This window comes from Equus quagga, chromosome 14, assembly GCF_021613505.1.
Source record: "Equus quagga isolate Etosha38 chromosome 14, UCLA_HA_Equagga_1.0, whole genome shotgun sequence".
NCBI classification, from domain to species: domain Eukaryota; kingdom Metazoa; phylum Chordata; class Mammalia; order Perissodactyla; family Equidae; genus Equus; species Equus quagga.
In genome coordinates this window covers 18,431,149-18,449,741 of record NC_060280.1, presented here as the reverse complement: position 1 = coordinate 18,449,741, position 18,593 = coordinate 18,431,149, and the positions used below count along the sequence as shown (strand labels likewise).

The window sequence follows — 18,593 nt, the reverse complement described above, 5'->3', positions numbered from 1 at the left end:
CATCCGTTCACATCCCCGGCACTGGAATAGCGCCCGGCACGTCGTTGGTACTCAGCAACTATTTATGAGATGAATGGCCTCATAGAGCAGTCTCACACCTGTCCAGCACTGTCCTTCACCACCTGTCTGTCTGGCTCCTTGCAACGACTCTAGGAGGTGGACAAACCAAGGATTAGTTCATGGGTAAGACAAATGAAGCCCAGAGAGGTGAAGCGATTGGCCTAAGCTCGTGGAACTACTTAATGGGGAAGCTGGGATTCAGGCTCCGGTCTGCGACTCTGCATGTCTCATGCAGACCTGAGCAGCCCTCAAGGATTCACTGCTTATCCCCTTATTGCTGAGCATGTCCATAGGTCTTAGTCTTCTTTCCCTTGGGATGCACTGGACGGGTACCCTTGTCTCCTCCTGTCAAGGGGGTCTTCTCATGAGAACCCGGCAGAGGGCGCTAGAGAGACAGCATCCTGATGGGTGACCTTGCTCTGTCCCATCCTCCTGCACTAACTGCAGGGGAGGTAGGGTCGGGGCGCAGTCTGTGGGTCTGGGCGGCCTGGATGTCTTCAGTGTCCTGTTTCTGCTCCTCTCTGCTCTGTGCTCAGGGGTGTCCTTGGCCAGAGGCCTGGCTTTCCTTGTTGGAAGTCTGTCTCTAAATCTAGGGAGAAAAGTGGGAAAGAGCGCTGTAAGTTCCTGTCCTCTAGGCCCCACCACACAGCTGACATTCGAAGCTGCTCCCCACCGTCACCTCCAGCAGAAGATGAAGGACATCCCGTCATTCAGAATCCTGACGGTGGACTCTGTCCTGGTGTAGAGTAGAAGTAAGATGGGAGCTCAGTAGAGCTAGGAGAAAGGCAAAGCTGGTTTCCCCACCTCTGCCTGGAAGGTCCTCCCTCAAGGGTTCACCAGGAAAGCGACTCCTCCTTGAAGTCTCAGCTTCTCCAGGATGTTTCCTTCTCTCAGCTCAGGTCTCAGTGAGGCCCATTGCAGGCCCCACGGCCACACCATCTGCTCCTGTCTGTCTCCCCCGCTCAGCAGTGGGCTCCTTGGGAGGAGAGACCATGTCTCAATCATGCTGTGTCCCAGCCCCTAGCACAAGGCTGGCACAGACAAGGTGCTCACTTTTTTTTTGAGGAAGATTGACCCTGAGCTAACCACTGCCAATCCTTCTCTTTTTGCTGAGGAAGACTGGCCCTGAACTAACATCCAAGTCCATCTTCCTCTACTTTATACGTGGGATGCCTGCCACAGCATGGTCTGTACCTGGGATCCGAACCGGCAAACCTGGGGCCTCTGAGAAGTGGAACATGGGAACTTAACTGCTGCGCCACCAGGCCGGCCCCAAGGCGGTCACTTTTGAATGTACAAGTGAATAAATTAACATAATGTGGGGAACTGAGTGCTCGGTAATTGGATTGGAAGCATTGGGAAAGGCAAGGTTGGGGCAGCCACACATGAAGAAAATTCAAGTCACTTCAACAGGCTCTTATTGATAACTACCCTGTCTTTAGTTTCTGTCTAGTGGGCTGGTACAGATAGCACAAAACTATAATGTAGTGTATCGACTATAGTCACTCATTCAGAGTTACCATAAAGTCAAGGAAGCTTAAGTTTCAAGGCCATCCTCTTACACAGGATTCTTTCTGGACCCTGAACCTAATTTTGTAAACTTTAAGAGCCGCACCTTCTCCCCTACCCGACAATTGTATAAAATTCAGGTTCCACAAAACCTGGATTCATTGTTGCATTCGATACCTATTTCTTGATCCCTAATGTGTGTCCAGCACTGTGCGAGGCACTGGGAACAGAGCAATGAATAAGGGCGACACTTCCAGCCTCTCGGAGCTCTTCTCAGGACAGTAGAAATACAGGCAGTGGGCAGGGGGTCGCAAGGCGCAGAGTAAGTGCTAGATGGGGAAGAGGAGTACAGAGGGGCCCCATAGTGGACAGTTACGCTTTTTTTGGCTGTCCACCCAAATCCCTCCCAAAGTTCTTTTTTTTCTTACACTGTAAGTCTTGGTGGGAGTCAGGGCCTGCTTGGCACAACAGGGGCCCAAAAGGTGAGATCCTTTTCTGCTAAAGGCAACCAAGGGGTGGATGCACCGTCCAAGCTCAGTTAGCCACGGGCTTCGGCCTGGCCCCGGTGTTACTGGGGAATTTTTTCAGACCCAGGCAGGGGGAGCTCTGGGCTTTGGGGGGTGGTTACAGGGTTGCCCTGGCCAGACTGCTGCTGTGGTCCAGGCTCCCCAGCTTCCCATAGACCCATTTGTTTCTAAGCCTGGGTTTCTGGGCTTCCTGCAGATCCCGTAAGTGGGGTTCTGATAAATTCTGTTTCTCCTTAGTTTGTCCAGAGTAAGTTTCTCTTCTTTCCAACCAGGAACTCTGATTGGTACAAACTCCTAACTCAGCTTTGGCAGAGGGAGGCAAGCATTCCAAATCTGGGACATTTATGCTAATACCTGAAGGATGAGTGAGAATAAGCTAGATGAAGGGGGATAAGGAGCTGGGACTAGTAAGGAGAGCAATGTTCTAGGCAGAGGGAACAGCCTGTGCAAAGGTCCAGAGACAAGGAGATGAAAACAATGTAGACAGCCAAAGGGCAGAAGACTCAGGGCCTTGATTGTTAGATTGAGCACTTCGAATTTTACTCAGAGGAAAACTAGGAGCCACTGAAGGGCACAGGGAGGACTAGACATTTAAGAAAGACCACTCTGACTGCAATGTGGAGAATGGAACCAGGAGAGCGAGCTAAGGGCAGGGGGAACATCTGGAAGTCTCCTGCCGTAATCCGGGCATGAGGGGATCGTGCCTGGTCTAGGCCGGTGCAGCAGAGAGAGAGGGAGAGAGGTGAAAGGCTTCAACAGCTACCATGGAAGTCAGTGGAGAGAACATGGTGATTGGTCGAGAGGGAGGAGGGGTCCAGGATCACTCATGTCTTTGGCTTGGGCGGGGGGCATATCATTCAGAACCAGGAGAAGAGGAAATGTTGGTTTTGGAGAAGGAGTTTAGTGATGGACATGCTGAGTTTGAAGTGCTTGGGGCCCATTCAGATAAAATGTCCAGGAGCTGGACGGATGTGCAAGGTCGACATTCTGGAAAGAGGTTTGGACTCAAGATAGAGATGTCGTCAGCACGTGGATGGTGACTGGAGCTACAGGAGTGAGTGAGTGTGTTGAGGGAGGAAAGCAGAACAGTAACACTCATGAACCAGGCTAGAGAAGAGAATCTTAGGAGGAGCCTGAGGAGGAGCCGAGGGGAAAACGAGGGAGGAAGGGCCGACAGGTGAAACAGGAAGTCTGAGAAATGCCTGTGAGAGTTAGCTGGTGCCCGGAAGCTCGGGATAGAAGTGATTTTTGTGAGAGCAGTCTTGGAAAAGCTCCTGAGAAGGTAAGATGTGAATTCACATATTCTGAAGGACGGCTATGTGCTAGGCCATGCTGGTGACTCACACATGACCTCATTTAGTTCTCGTGGCGATGCTTAAGCATCAGCCCCATTTTCAAAAGAAAGACTCAGAGAAATGAAATCTCTTGCCTAAAGTCACACTGCAACAAGTGGTAGGAATGAACCTTAGATCTATCTAGAACACAAATCTGAGTTCTTCCCACTACTTCTTCCTTCCATGTCCAGATCCTGCCGTGTGGGATAATTGTATTTTATTTGCGACTTGGTTCAACAAATATTTGAGTGCTGACTGTGTGCTAGGCACTGTTCTGGGTGCTGGGGATGCAGCAGTGAACAAAACAGTCAAAATTTTCAATCTGACCTTCTGGAGGGAGTCAGATATAAATAGGCAGTACAGTTATCCCTCAGCATCCACAGACATTGGTTCCGGGACCCCCATGGATACCACAATTTGCGGATGCTCAAGTCCCTTATATAAAATGGTGTAGAATTTGCATAGAACCTACGCACATCCTCCTGTGTCCTCATCTCTAGGTTACTTATAATACCTAATACAATGTAAACGCTATGTAAATAGTTGTTACACTCTATTGTTTAGGGAATAATGACAAGAAAAAAAGAGTCTGTACGGGGCGGGCCCTTGGCCGAGTGGTTAAGTTCGCGCATCTGCTTCCGGTTTCGCCGGTTCGGATCCGGGTGCGGACATGGCACTGCTCATCAGGCCAGGCTGAGGCGGTGTCCCACACAGCACAACCAGAGACACTCACAACTAGAATATACAACTATCTACTGGGGGGCTTTGGGGAGAAAGAAAAAAAAGAAGATTGGAGGGGCCGGCTCCGTGGCCGAGTGGTTAAGTTCACACGCTCCGCTGCGGCGGCCCAGGGTTCGGATCCTGGGCGCGGACATGGCACCGCTCGTCAGGCCACGTTGAGACGGCGTCCCACATCCCACAACTAGAAGGACATGCAACTAAGATATACAACTATGTACGGGGGGCTTTGGGGAGATAAAGCAGAAAAAAAAAAAAAACGATTGGCAACAGTTATTAGCCCAGGTGCCAATCTTTAAAAAAAAAAAAAAGAAGATTGGCAACAGATGTTAGCTCAGGTGCCAATCTTAAAAAAAACAGAGTCCGTACATAGTCAATACAAGCACAACCATTGTGGGCCTTCCATCCGAGGTCAGTGGAATCAGCGGATGCAGGACCCGCAGGTACAGAGGGCCAACCAACTGTGTGTCATATGATAAGAGTAGACGTGGAGACACCTAAAGCAGGAAAGAGGAGTGGGGAGTATGTGTTCAGGATTACATTTATAACGGGGTAGACAGTGGGACCTTACTACTAAAAGTGACATTTGAGCCAAGACATGACGAAGGGGGAGCAAAGCCAGTTGTCTGGTTATGGAGGAGGGGGAGGGGAGATAGAAAAAAGCCCTCAAATGCTTGGCACATCCCAGGAGCCGCAAGGAGGCCAGGGTGGTGGGAGCAGAATGAGCAAGGCCTGCCGTGGGGAATTCGATCAGAAAAATAGGGTGTAGGGTAAGGACAGAGGAGAGAGGAGACTAGATCAGAAGGAGCACTGTGTAGACCAAATTTAGTATTTTGACTTACAAATCTAGGTGGAATGTCATTTGGTGGCATTTATGCTATTTTTAAGGATTCTTCTTCATCTGGCTGTGTGTCGAGGAGACTGAAAGGAGAGCCAGGGCTAAGCAGAGTCCAGTTAAGGCTACCGTGGTATCTAGGTAAGAAATCAGAGCGGCAGTTGAAGAGGCGAGTTGTGCAATTTCTAACGTTTTGAAGGGAGAGCCAACAAGATTTGATGATAGATTGGACATACGGTTTGACAGCTAAACTAAGAATGTGGGGTTGTTTTTGAGATCAGGCATTTGCCATTGGAGACGGAGAAGCCACAGCCATTGACGTAGAATGAAAACCGAGTGAGGTGTCACGAGCCAGCCGGGTGGCACAGCGGTTAAGTTTGGACATTCTGCTTCAGTGGCATGGGGTTCGCTGGTTCGGATCCCAGCTACAGACCTACGCACTGCTTGTCAAGCCATGCTGTGAGGGCGTCCCACATATAGAGGAAGATGGGCGCAGATGGTAGTGCAGGGCCAACCTTCCTCAGCCAAAAGAGGATTGGTGGCGGATGTCAGCTCAGGGCTAATCTTCCTTGGAAAAAAAAACAAAGTGAGGTGTCCTGGAAAGAAGTGAGCAGACTCAGGAACGATACAGTGTTAGATGCTGCCTACAGGATACAGCACTGGAGCTCCTGATCTTCAGAAGGTTTTGGTATAGGATTGGAGTGCAGCCTATTTGAGAATGGGAAAAAGGGAACTAGCAAAATGAATGGACAGCTCTTCCAAAGTTTTGCTCCGTATACAGGAGAGCACAAATTTGGGGCGCTAAAGACGTGGAATCTTACTAGCAGGATTACGTTATTCATACAAGGTACATGCTGAGTACATCCAAATATTGTTGCTCCACAGCACGGTAGGTTATAAAATATACTGTTCAGCGTCCCTGGAACAAGACAGCAGTGTTCTTGAGGGGTCAGAATGAGTCGCTCTTGAAGCATGAGGGGAGGGAGGTACGTGTAACCGGATGAAAGACTGGCTTCTGCAACCACGGACAAACCACTGCACGACAGATCTAACGCTAAGACTTCCTTTGGCCCGACTCCCTAGCTGAATTGGGATTATTCTGGCCGTAAAATGAAGCCGAGATCTACTCGACTAACCACGTCACATTTGGTAGGCTAAAAACTACTTTGCCCCCTTGGTGGGGAGGATTGGTCAGAGGGCCAAGAATATGCAATTTCTAGCTCCTTCATTATTTCTGCAGCTTAGCAGTCAGCTTCCTGAAGTTCTTTTCCACCCTTCAGTTTACAGAAGCCTCTGCTTAGCCTGAATTTCATTGTCCTCATCACCATAGCCACCAAAATCCCTCTCTATTCTCTGCGTTAGAATTCAGTGGAGAGTACAGCTGGAATACAGGAAAGACGTTTCTGACTCAAACAGGACGCAAATGGTTCTATGCCGCAATCCTTTTTGAGAACAAGCAGGTAGAACATTGAGGACGCTGATGCTCTATCGGGTTCAGCAGTGTGGTTTATTACCACCTGCCTAGAGGCCCTCCTCAAACCAACTACTGCTTACTTTTAGGGGTTAATCAGGATACCAACCAGGACTCCAGGGGTGCTGTCTAGAGTCTCCATCCAAACCAAAGCAAGCCTAGCATCGTAACGTTCCTGGGCGGGTCAGCAAGGGGCTGGGGTTATAAGCAAATACTCATTAAGTGGCTTCTTAAGACGCATCTTAAACCTCCATGCAGAGCTTCAGTTGGATTAAGAAGCCAATTTTACTGGGCTACTGTATGGTTTCAAGAGGGAATTTCCTGATCGGGGCAGCTACTGGGAATGATGCCCACAGCAAAGCCATGCTCATCTTGGCCATGAGGGCAGTTAGCCTCAGTCATCATCATGTATTTCAATATGACAATGAAAAGATCAATGTCACCACGGCTGTTGCTGTGCATTAGCAAGGTCTCTCCAAATTCACAAGACTTGTGATCTGAGCACTGCCTTTGATTACAGGAACTGTGCATCAGTTTCTTCCAATAACCTGACCTGAGGAGGAATAACCACCTTGAAATGTGTCTCATCATCAAGAGGGGTTTTCACTGTTCCCGAATCTTCAAACTAAGGTAGGTCTCCTACCTCAACAAGATGATAATTCTTCATAAATGTGTATGCTACTCAAAGTCACACACAACCACATCAAGTATCACAATGTTTATTGATAGATACAAGTATATAAAATCAGGGCATGAACATGACTTGATAAATTAAGTAGACTTAATTTCAATACTATAATAAGAGGGACCAATTCAAATTCTCACCATTTGTTTCACACCCACAAAAACCACTTCAAGGGCATTAACGATCTCTCAAAACTGATCAGTTTTGTGCAAGTAAACCATGTTTCTTTTAAAAAGACTTGTGCACTTGCCCAGGCTCAAGGATATTAAAATCTAGCACATAAAGCCCATTACTAGAGGTAGAAATACAGGCAATATACTATTACGGCAACAACCATCAATTACAGTTAAGAATTTTTCTGTAACAACCAAATGGATAATCAAATATTGCAACAACTCAAGTATTACTGAGCAAAGTGCATTTCTACAGTATTCAGTGTTGCTATTCAGTTTTCTAACTTAAAACAGCCTATGATAACTGGCAGCAAAGAAGGTCCTTGCAATAGACTGCCTCTGCTTGAGAACTTATGATGTAATTATTGCATGCTGCTAATATACTATCTAAACATTAAAGATACTCCTAAAATATTTGATGGTAGACTATGATTAAGACATTACACTACAAAAAAACCTTATGCAGAAGGAAATCCTAACTGACGTGCTTCTGCTTTAAATATTGTGAAAACATTACAGCGGAATGAATTTTCGCAGTGGTTAGGTCAAATGCAGTTACATCATAGCAACAGTATGTTTTGCACAATTTAAGGCTTTGGCTGGTTCTTTAGTCAGCTTCTTCCTCTGATTCTTCTTCTTCAGCAGTTTCTAGCCAGGTTAGCCACTGATTCACCTATCAAGTTGGAATTTAACAAAGTAAGTACTAACAGAGGAGAGAAAAACTCAAAGCAGTTGTGACTCAGGAACAAACCAATGCACCAAAGGACAAAAATTTTAGGTAGTTATCACACCATAATTGCCAACATCCTCCAGAATATACTGTGAATACACTATTCATATACTAGTCTGTTTTTTTTTTTAAAGACTGGCACCTGAGCTAACAACTGTTACCAATCTTTTTTTTCTTCCTGCCTTTTCTCCCCAAATCCCTCCAGTACATAGTTGTATATTTTAGTTGTGTGTCCTTCTAGTTGTGGCATGTGGGATGCCGCCTCAGCATGGCCATGTCCACGCCTAGGATCCAAACGGGTGAAACCCTGGGCTGCCAAAGCGGAGTCGTGAACTTAACCACTCAGCCACGCGGCCCCTACAAATATTAGTTTTTTTAACGCTTTTTCATGAGTTAGAGTGGACAAGCCAACATCAGTTGCCAATCTTTTTTTTTTTTCTTCCTTCCCAAAGCCCTAGTACATAGTTCTGTATCCTGGTTAGAAGTCATTCTAGTTCTGCTATGTGGGATGCCACCACAGTGTGGCCTGATGAGTGGCATTGTAGCTCCGTGCCCAGGATCCGAACTGGTGAACCCTGGGCTGCCGAAGCAGAGGGTGCAAATCTAACCACTTGGCCAGGGGGCTGGCCCCCATATATTAGCTTTGTTTTAAAAAGTCGTTTATTATTTGTATTTGGGATAACATACAAACTGTTTATGGCCAATTAACTCAGTTGTCACTTTTGACACTCCTCCAATTACATTTCCAGATTATTTTAATATGGGACAATGGGTCCTTCAAAACCTCAGTATGTTAGCAGTACTGGGGAAGGTGAAGGAGGTGAAACAAGATTCCCAAAAAGTAGAATTTCAACCCCACCCCAGAATTGCTGGATCAGACTCCCCAAGGACAGGGCTAAAGACAAATGCTACAAGGATGATCCTCATGAAGCTAGTTTATGAACCTTAGAAGTAAAGGTAAGATACTGCAGACCAGTGTTTCTCAAAGCCAATCCCCTGGAAAACTAGGAGAATCACCCGGATTGTGTACCACAGACCTGATCAGGCCTGGAACTTGATTTAAAACCATTCTCCAGGTGATCAATGTACACTGTGATTTTAGAATTCTCTGAGGTCTAAGTTCTTCCCCTAGAGCTAAAATTTCACTAAGACAGGAAATCAAAGTATGAGAAACCAGAAGCAATCTCTTTACTGACCAAAAAAAAAAAAGAAAAAAACCCACCAATCTTGCACAATCATACACAATCTTTTTAAGTAAGGAGGTTTACTTCTAAAAAATGTCAGCCACCTCTAATTTAACATCTTACACACCACTAGGATTGAATCTTGTCATTTCATAGCTTTCCTCATTTTGCTAACTGCCTACTTTATCAGTTTGTAATAGTGCAGAATGGTATGTACAGACAAGCTACCAGGATCATTCTTCTGTCTGTATTTCAGTTTTAAAGGCTCTTGACTAAAGTAATACCAAGTAATATTTACCTGGAACAAAGCCTTGCCTTTCCCCGGAAACTCTTGAGTTATATCTTCTTTCCAAGCCAAGAAAGCTTCTTCTTCAATAATTTCCATATCATAGAAGTGAACAAAAAAGCGAAGTAACATGCCTGCAAGACAAAATGTAATCCCGTTCTTTAGCGTGCTGTTTAAGAGCCGCGAGCACTCGCCCTTCTTCTGGCACTGGCCGCTCACCTTTTGGGAAGTTGCTGTTGTGGCAGTGCACCTGGAGGGCATAGAGGGCGCTAACTTGCAGATCCACGTGGTCATGAAGGAATTTCTGCATTACTGGCTTGAAAGAAAGCAGCAGTTGTTTCTCCTGCTCTAACTGTTCTTTGGAAGGAGCAGAGGAAGAATCCGTTTCATCACTGGGTGGGTTTACTTCACTAGAAATATACTGTAAGAAGCTGCACGCAAAGAGATCTTGTTAGAACCCAAAAGTAAATTTCCCAGCTCAAGAAACAAGACAATCTTTAGCTGCTTGCCCTGTCGATTATTTTCTAATAAATAAAAGCTTAACTTAAAACTTAACTCTGTACTATGTATATAGAAGACCACAGCTCTTATCTTACCTAGTCATTAAGATGTTCACGAATCCTTTATCTACATGAAGTTTGGGAGAGATGTTATCTTTAATCCATTTATATATGGTTTGAGGGGATGGATCCAACTTTATTTGCTTCAACAGTTCCTTTTCCAATTTGAGGAGTGGGAATAAGAAACTCAGTCCCTTTCCTTCCAAAATCTCCAACATGCGGTCCTTATTCTGATCAATTTCTAGAGAGACAAAGCCATTTGCATCATCAACTAGTTCATTTTACCCAGTTGGCCTTTACAAATGATTTCCCAAATGTCCAATATTCATGTCAAAGGATAAAGAACTGACCCAGCAAAGGAATCTCTAACGTTTGGATCAAATACAAGTAGTTAAATCATAGTAACACCTTTTGTTAAGTGAGCATCTGTGGTAACGCTTGTCATTATCTGGACAAGATAATCACACTGACATATAAATCCACTCAAGGTACTAAGGAATCTGTAGATGTAGTATGAAAAAAAAAAACCCCAACATTGTCTTACCTGGGAGCATTTTCTGCATATTGACCTTGCTTTGTTGAAAAAGTTCTGTTAACCATTCTCGATCTTGTAATTTAGCTAATTGCTGAAGACAAAGTAAGAAGAGAGGAAAATGGGTGCCACTTTCCAGTGGTTGAGCTAGTTCTGAAATGCTCACCAGCTCTGAAATGATGGCACGAGCTGCAAACTGTGCTAAATATGATTTCACCAGGGGGATGTCAACCTCCAGTTTGGGGCACTGGTCCAATACATTCAGGAACGCCTTGGAAGGATACACAACATAAGTCAGTTCATTAGTTTCAAATTTAAATGGAAACAAAAGACTTCTCAAAGAATCAGGAAAGTGTTCTACCTGCATGAAGTTGTCACTTGTGGCTATCCCTTCCTGTTTGAGTAAACTGATCAAAGAACTTGCTTTTTCTTTGTCTTCATCACTTCTATCTAGTGACAGGATGATTACTTTGCTTAACATCTCAGGAAGAAAGTGTTTAGGAGCCCTCATTTCTCTTACACCATTGACAGCTTCATTTGCATTTCCACTATTCAGATATTCAGTCACAACAGTTTCCTGAAAAGAACACAATCCAAATTATCTTTAGTGTTTTCCTATTTCAAATATGCTCCATGAACAGACTACAGGATTATCTTGAAGCTTACTGTTAGTTTAAGCAGTTCTTCCTTTGATGGTGGTGGCTTTTTACTGGTCTTGGCAGGCTTTTCCTGGATAAGTGGTGGATTAGTTTTCAGACCAAGCTGAGGTGTCTAAAAAAACAGCAATATAACAGGCATGAATGTCTATTTTTTTCAAAAAGGAGTTTGTGAAGTTAGAGGGAAGATGACACTAAAAAAAAGTCTTTAGAGATCTCCAGAAATACTAGCAGACAATGCTGTTATACTATGACCCATACCTGTCCCAGAGGTGGTGTTTGAGTGCGTGGTGGTTGTGCACTAGGAGGAATCATAGTTATCTGGGGCTGAAGCTTTGGCACTTGATTTTTATTCATTAGGAACGACTGAGCAGGCCTCAGGCTAATCTACAATTGAAAACAAATCAAAACAGACCTCCAAGTTAGCAACATTCAGTTGGCTAATATTAAATACAGCAGTCCAACATCCTAAGATTAATTCAGTATATACAAACATGACAGAATCTAGGGAAGAAATATAAGTTTCTCTAATAACTAAAAGTCACTCCATGTTAACAGGTTTAATTTCTGGTAAGAAAATAAAAGAGCTGATTCACACAAGAATAAGATACTATTATAAATCTTACACTTCTACCAGAATTCTCCTAGAATAAGCATCACTAACATATCAAAATAAAACCCTCAAAATTTTGGATTTTAGAAAATGCCTCGCTTTATTTTTAGTTAAGTTATTCTATTTACAGGGAAATCATAATCAAAATCTTAACCATTTTCCTTGCTCAAACTTAAGACTTTAAGAGGCTTGCCCTCATATCTCATAATCTTCGCTCATAGGACGCTGGATGTCCAAAGAAAGAAAAAGAAGTAGAGAAAAGAGAAGAGGAAGGTGGAGAACTCCAGCATTAAGTCCTCTTAATAACGCGTCTTTTTATAATCATCGGGCAATAGATTCCTGAATTGAGAAACTATGGTATATAAGTAACATAGGGAAATGTACCTCATCTGCATTAAGCTGTCCTTTCTTAGAAAACCGAGGTGGCATATCCTTCGACTGTCCTTGCAGCTGGGATAAGAGTCCCTGACTCTGGTTATGGTAGAGCTGGCTTAGCCCCTATTTCAGAAAGGGAGAAAGAAAGTCTAGATAAAAAGGGGTCCACAAATTACGGTAATCAACTACCAAAGGGATGAGCCAAGCCATAAGGAAAGCTTAACTGAATTTGCCCGGAGAAAGTAAAAGATGAAACAGGGAAGAATAAAAATCTAACCTAACTGTGAAATAAAGTGATGTGATTTTTACTAAGGCTTTACTAATCTTAAGGATGAGCATTTCACCCAGTTTGAAATAATGTCAGATGTAAAACTGTTTTAGAAAAACAAACATGACCCTAAAATATCTGCATATTTTAAGAAGCAAAAGCAAATCACATATTGCAGCACTCAATAGTTGTTGCCCAAACATTCTTAAAAATGTCTTCTTACCTGGCTTTTCATAAACTTGCCTCCAATCTCTCCAAACTGCGACTGTGTGGGAGGCATGATGTGTCCCCCATGGCCATTGAAGAGTTGATTTGAACGATGACGCCCCATGGTGGGTGAAAATCTATCCTGGATAACTCCTGGACCAGTACCAATTCCGCTACCTTAAAATACATACATGGACAACTCTTTACAACTCTACTACTATTAAAATGTAAAACTGATTTTCTAATATAACCAAACCACTGTTTTGTTCAAAATCACCTGGCATTTGTCCAAACATATCAGCAAGCCCTCCAAGTGGATCTCTATCCATTTTCATCCTGGGTGGCATGAACGGTCCCTCCAGAAAGAAGTCACTTCTCATCCCTTGAGCCATAGGAGCAGGAATAAACACTCCTAGATCCTTCAGAAATAAAGTGAATAAACACTTGTTTCTGGACACTATTTTACCGAAAACTAAAATTCTTGTATTAGGAAAAACACAGAAAAGCTTCTAGATGATTAGAGTGCTATTTCTATAATTTCCGTAAATTAACTTCTTACCAAAATGGCATACAAGACAGTAAAAACATTAAGCTCCACCAGGTAAGACAGTGTCCCATAAACGTTAAGAGGATTCTTTGCTACTACAACTTTAAAAACTCATTTAATAAAATTAAAAAAAAAAATCTTACTTTTACTGCATCTTGACGGATTTGATTGATCGTCTTTGGTCCATTGTCAAGAAAAGCCTTGCGAGGAACCCAATGGTGTTCTCGCAACTCTACGGTATCCTTTAATTCAAAAATAGTTTTAGTAAGTTTTATTTTACTAATTCCTAGACACAAAATGTCAGCTTGTCAACATATTTAAAGAAACCAGTTTTACCTGCAGCAGGAAACGAATCCTCGCTGGCAATTCCTTACTCAACATCAAGGAGCACATTCGGGCAAAGTACTGATCCATTAAGGACTAATAAAAAAGAGAAAAATACCTAATCAGAAGAAAGTTCTACGGCAATGTACACTATTTAAGGTTTTTAAGATTTCTAGATTATAATCAAGGTTAATCGCTAAATATGGCAATCTGTTCTCATATCACAAGAAATAAGCCATTTGATTCAATAAAATTAAGATAAGCCAATTAACACCATTTCTGCCAACAACACACATACCTTAGCTCGTTCATGGTCTAACCTAGGTCCCACTGTCCTCATTATCTGACAGAGGCACTCCAAATCCTCTCCCATATCTTTGAGTTGGACTCTCTTCTTCTTTTCCAAAAGCTACCACAAGAAATAAATGTCACATGTTGACAAAAACCTTACTTGGTTAAACGTAACACTTTCCCTTGTGTTTGCACTGACTCATAATTCCTACAGTATCTAGTATAGTACTTTCCATTTGGTCTGTGTTGAAGAAATCCCTCCAAATTAAACAACATAGATAGGAAATCATTTCTATCCCTATCTTGCAAAAACACTGCATACTTACTTCCACATTTATGACATGCAAGTAACAGTTTTGCTGGCCATCTAAAATATTTAACAAGCCTAACAATATCCTCAGATGGCACAAAGCAATTATAATTGACTCATTTCCTCCAAGTAACGATGTACCCAGTGATTAATCTAGGCCTAAATTCCCAGTCATACTTACTGTTTTGATGCACTTATGAAGGATAGATTCATGAATAAGATCAAGCTTTCCAAGTTCTCCAATGAATTTGATGTTCCCCAACATCTTGATCTTAGCAATGGCTCTCTGTTCCTCCTCCTCGGGGAGGAGGGGATTTTCACGCTTATCATAGACTGAAAAAAATACAAAATAAAGGCAACATTGAGATTTCAGAATTAAGTTGAAAATATACAGTACTACTTAGTATCAAATCTAAACTCACCATCAACATTTCTGGTTCGGTTTTCAAATTCATCTTGTAATTTGGAAATTAGGAGGCGTCTGAATGTCTATTGGAAACAAAGACATTTTGGCAGGTTTTGTTAATGAAATCTTTCAAATCAACTTTAAAATAAGCAAGCAAACACTACCACTTACTGTGCTTTGCTTCTGTCCTGGTTGACCCTCTGCTGCTGGGCCATCAAAGTTTGGTGCATCTTCTGCCAATCGCAGACATAGCTGAGCATACAGTGAGCTATACTTTGGCTCTTCTAGGGCTTTGTCCACAATCTACAGAAAATGTCATTTTTTTTAAAGTAAATACGGCAACTTTGAAAGAATCCTTCCTTTATAATTTAATACACCCTTGCAATCTTAAATCTTAGCAGAAATTTCTTATTGACAAATCCTCTATGCCTCATTGTAATCTGGGAATAAGAACACCTCTTTTATAAGGTTTAGTGTCTGAATTAAATTAGACAGTACATGTAACGTGCTTAAAACACAGCCTGGAAAAAACCAAGCACTTAAATGTTAACTATCACAGTGTACCAAAGAAGTCCAATTAAACAGTTCCCATACTAGCCACCCCCCTACCCCTCAAGAGGTGAAAATACCTTGGTTATCAAAACCATAAACAAACGGTGGAATCTTATCAACCACCATACAATTCATTTCCAAGACAAAATATGGTGTTTTCCACAGAAAGAAAGAAAAACACTGAATAGCCTGATAGCCCTTAACTCTCCAAGCATAGTATGAACAATGTAAAATTCACCTCTTAAATCTGATGCCACTAAAAGTCAGTGGTTTTTAAAATTTTTATTTTTTTGAGGAAGATTAGCCCTGAGCTAACATCTGCTGCCAATCCTCCAGTCTTTTTGCTGAGGAAGACTGGCCCTGAACTAACATCCAGGCCCATCTTCCTCCACTTTATATGTGGGATGCCTACTGCTTGAGCAGTGGTGCCTAGGTCGGCACCTGGGATCCGAACCAGCAAACCCCAGGCCTTCGAAGCCAAATGTGTGAATTTAACTCGTGCCCCAAGGGGCTGGCCCCAATAGTTTTTTTTAATCATCAGTATTTGAAAATACATATATCTAGCTCACACCTCTGAGTTTTAAGCAACAATACAAGTGTAAAAAAACCAACTTGGGTTTGTTAACCCAAATTAATTTGTTAATTTGGGTTTCTGTCCCTTTCAGTGAAAGCCAACATTTAACTTACCAGCAGTATGACCCCTTTAAGGATGAGTTTTGACTCTACACCCACATTGAGGAGCTCAAGGCATAGCTTGTCAAACTTCTCAGGAGTAAGCTTATTTAGTATGCTAGAGAAAAAGGAGCCACACTTTTGTTAGCCAACACAAAGTACTGAGTTGAAAAAATAGTTCTTAAATTATGTTAATTTGTTCCATGATCTCTCTTTAATATCAAGACATACCTTCTTCTTACCCCTCTAACCAAAGGGATCTCAAAATAAATCTCTCCCTGTTATTCAGACTGTATCTGTACCTGATCGGGGATCATGAGCTGTTAGACAAGAATCTTTCTCACATCCTCAAAACCCAGAGATTAAGAGCCTCCTTATTCTCAAGGATAGAACTCAGGAGCTAAGACCATTATGTCCTGTGCTTCACTAGGTTACACACCAAAACGTCAGCACAAAAGGCTTGCAGATTTTAACACAATGACTGAAAGCAACTTTAATCCTCAAAATACTGATGTGCTACTCTTTAAGATAAAACTGTCAACACCAGCGTTTATTAAAATACATACTATGGGCATGAACGTTGCCTTCTGAGTGATACAGCACACACACACAAGAGAAATACAGCTAACCTGTTCTTGTTCCCTCCTTTTAGTGAAAGGACAAAACAACCCCGAAAACCTACCCTCTTACTTTCCTGAAGATTGCATCATGTCGTTCTTTTTCATTTGCGGAGTTGTTTGCTGCGGAGTTGTCATCTCGTCTAGTGCTTCGTGCAGGAATCCATTTCTGAGCGTTTTGCCCTGGGGTTTTCCCCAGGAACTCGCTAATAAAAATTATCAGAGATTTATAATTAAGATAATTTGAAACATAGCAGCCAGTCACATATCAACTATCACACCAATCAGAAATCCTCCTAAATACAAAAACAGTTTAGGTTTTCTCAGCTTCTTTTACAACTAAGCAACTCACAATCAGTGGTTCTCAAACAGTGTGCATAGAATCACCTGAAAGACCTGTGAAAACAGACTGCTGGGCCCACCCCCACTTTCTGCTTTAGGGTGCCAGCAGGGAGAGCCTGATAATTTGCATTTCTAATAACCTCCCAGGTGAGGCCAACACTGCTAGTCCTGGAGCCACACCTTGAGAACCAACATTTTCCAATGTCTTATGACCATGTTGCACGCTTACTGCTTCACTACTACCAATTAATATGAATAACAACTGACTTCAGAAATAACACCACTAAAAATAATCCAAAGAGTAAGAGAGTAAAATATTAGCTTGAGAGTCTCGTTATATGATTTGGCTAAGGAATAATCAAGAGCTGATACCCTAAATTTAGGATATGCAGCAGAAACCATGCCTAGTAAGATTAGGATGCGTGGTGTCTATAACCATAACTATATTGTTATGTGTAAGACATAACCTAAACGTGTTATTTATGAAACTCGCTGATTTTACTCGCCTACCATACCTGTTGCCAGCAGTCTTGGGATAGTGCTGAGGTGCACCCCTACTTCCTCCTCCGCCCGAAGAAGCACTATTTAAAACAAAGATATTTTCCATTAACTATACCCCATTTATGCCTCACTTAAAAGGGATTAAGGGTCCCTTTAATTATTCTGTTATTTTACAAATTACACCACAGATGAAGAACGTGGGCCTGAAGGAGAGCCAAACTCATTACATTTATTCTGCAGATGGCAATTAACAGAAAATAGCGAAAAATCTAAGGACTTTAAAAAATATACCTGGCACATTATAAATTAAATGTGCAGCACATTAAGTCAGAATTATTTGGCGCGATGATTCTTTTGGTTTTGTGATTGGTCTCTTCATAACAAATGCCAAAAATAAATACACACACCTGAAACGAGAAGCACCCCCTTCTGCGATCGCACTCTCCACTTTGGCGGCTTGACAACGAAGGATCTTCAAAAGAATAATATTAATGGATGGGGTGGGGAGGGAAGAGGATGGGAGAAATGAAAAACCTAGGAGGAGAGAGAGAGTACCAAAATTAGAGACTGGTCACGTACACGCTACAAACCCTCCTTCAGTTATCGGTTATTTCAAACCCTGGCACTGCAGCTGATTGAACTTTCACTGCATTGCAGATCTCATGAGACTAAAACAGAATGTACTCAAAACACAAATGGACAGTGAATGTTCACAGCCACCTGGAAATGCCCGTGTTCAAAGACTTAAAGAGCCGCCTTCCCAGAAACATAAGAACATCTCAACTGCTAAGAAGGAATCTTCGAAGAGACCACATTCCACCTCCTTTAAAACTGAGCCCTGAGCTCAACAACAGGAAACCTAACTCTGTCGGCTCGGGGACGGCACGTGAACACGTCCCAACAGCTGCACCGCGGCGACGACGAGCCGACCGCGGGCGAGGGGGTTTCCTCCGGCCCGCTCCGCACCGCTCGGCGCCCAGGGCGGCGGCCGGGGCCCCAGCACGGCGGCAGGAGCCTCCGCCCCGTGCTCCTTCCTGGGAACAAAGAGCGGCGGCTTCCTCCGCCGGGGCCGAGGCAGGGAAGCGCTGCCGACACTCCCCGAGCCGTCGGCGGCAAGCCTCGGCCGGCGGCGGGCGAGGAGGGAGGCCGCCCCCGCGGCCCGGCGCCCGGCTCTTTGTTCTCCGGCAGGAAGGCGCCCTCCGGCCCCGCCGCCTCCACGCCGGCCCCCCGCCCCATCAATCCCCCGGGGCCAGACAGCCGCCCCTCCGCCGCGACAAAAAGACGCCGA

The 18,593-nt window shown here is 43.4% G+C and overlaps 1 protein-coding gene and 1 non-coding gene across 2 annotated transcripts in view; both read right to left on the bottom strand.

The window, feature by feature from the left end:
• Positions 1–7,177: 7,177 nt before the first annotated feature.
• EIF4G2 (eukaryotic translation initiation factor 4 gamma 2) overlaps positions 7,178–18,593 on the bottom strand; it is a gene marked incomplete at its 5' end in the record, with an annotated part of 12,087 nt that continues 671 nt past the window's right edge. The window contains 21 exons of the mRNA XM_046685404.1: positions 7,178–8,005; positions 9,545–9,666; positions 9,752–9,963; positions 10,129–10,333; positions 10,637–10,895; positions 10,986–11,201; positions 11,291–11,395; positions 11,542–11,667; positions 12,278–12,391; positions 12,760–12,920; positions 13,021–13,162; positions 13,434–13,532; positions 13,627–13,710; positions 13,913–14,023; positions 14,397–14,548; positions 14,638–14,704; positions 14,793–14,924; positions 15,861–15,963; positions 16,528–16,668; positions 17,320–17,385; positions 17,713–17,839. Coding sequence (XP_046541360.1) covers positions 7,940–8,005; positions 9,545–9,666; positions 9,752–9,963; positions 10,129–10,333; positions 10,637–10,895; positions 10,986–11,201; positions 11,291–11,395; positions 11,542–11,667; positions 12,278–12,391; positions 12,760–12,920; positions 13,021–13,162; positions 13,434–13,532; positions 13,627–13,710; positions 13,913–14,023; positions 14,397–14,548; positions 14,638–14,704; positions 14,793–14,924; positions 15,861–15,963; positions 16,528–16,668; positions 17,320–17,385; positions 17,713–17,839 — 2,810 coding nt within the window. The remainder of the gene's footprint in view (positions 8,006–9,544; positions 9,667–9,751; positions 9,964–10,128; positions 10,334–10,636; positions 10,896–10,985; positions 11,202–11,290; positions 11,396–11,541; positions 11,668–12,277; positions 12,392–12,759; positions 12,921–13,020; positions 13,163–13,433; positions 13,533–13,626; positions 13,711–13,912; positions 14,024–14,396; positions 14,549–14,637; positions 14,705–14,792; positions 14,925–15,860; positions 15,964–16,527; positions 16,669–17,319; positions 17,386–17,712; positions 17,840–18,593) is intronic.
• Positions 12,083–12,225, bottom strand: LOC124225898 (small nucleolar RNA SNORD97). Its single transcript, XR_006885121.1, has one exon. It is a non-coding gene; the product is annotated as a small nucleolar RNA SNORD97 (small nucleolar RNA).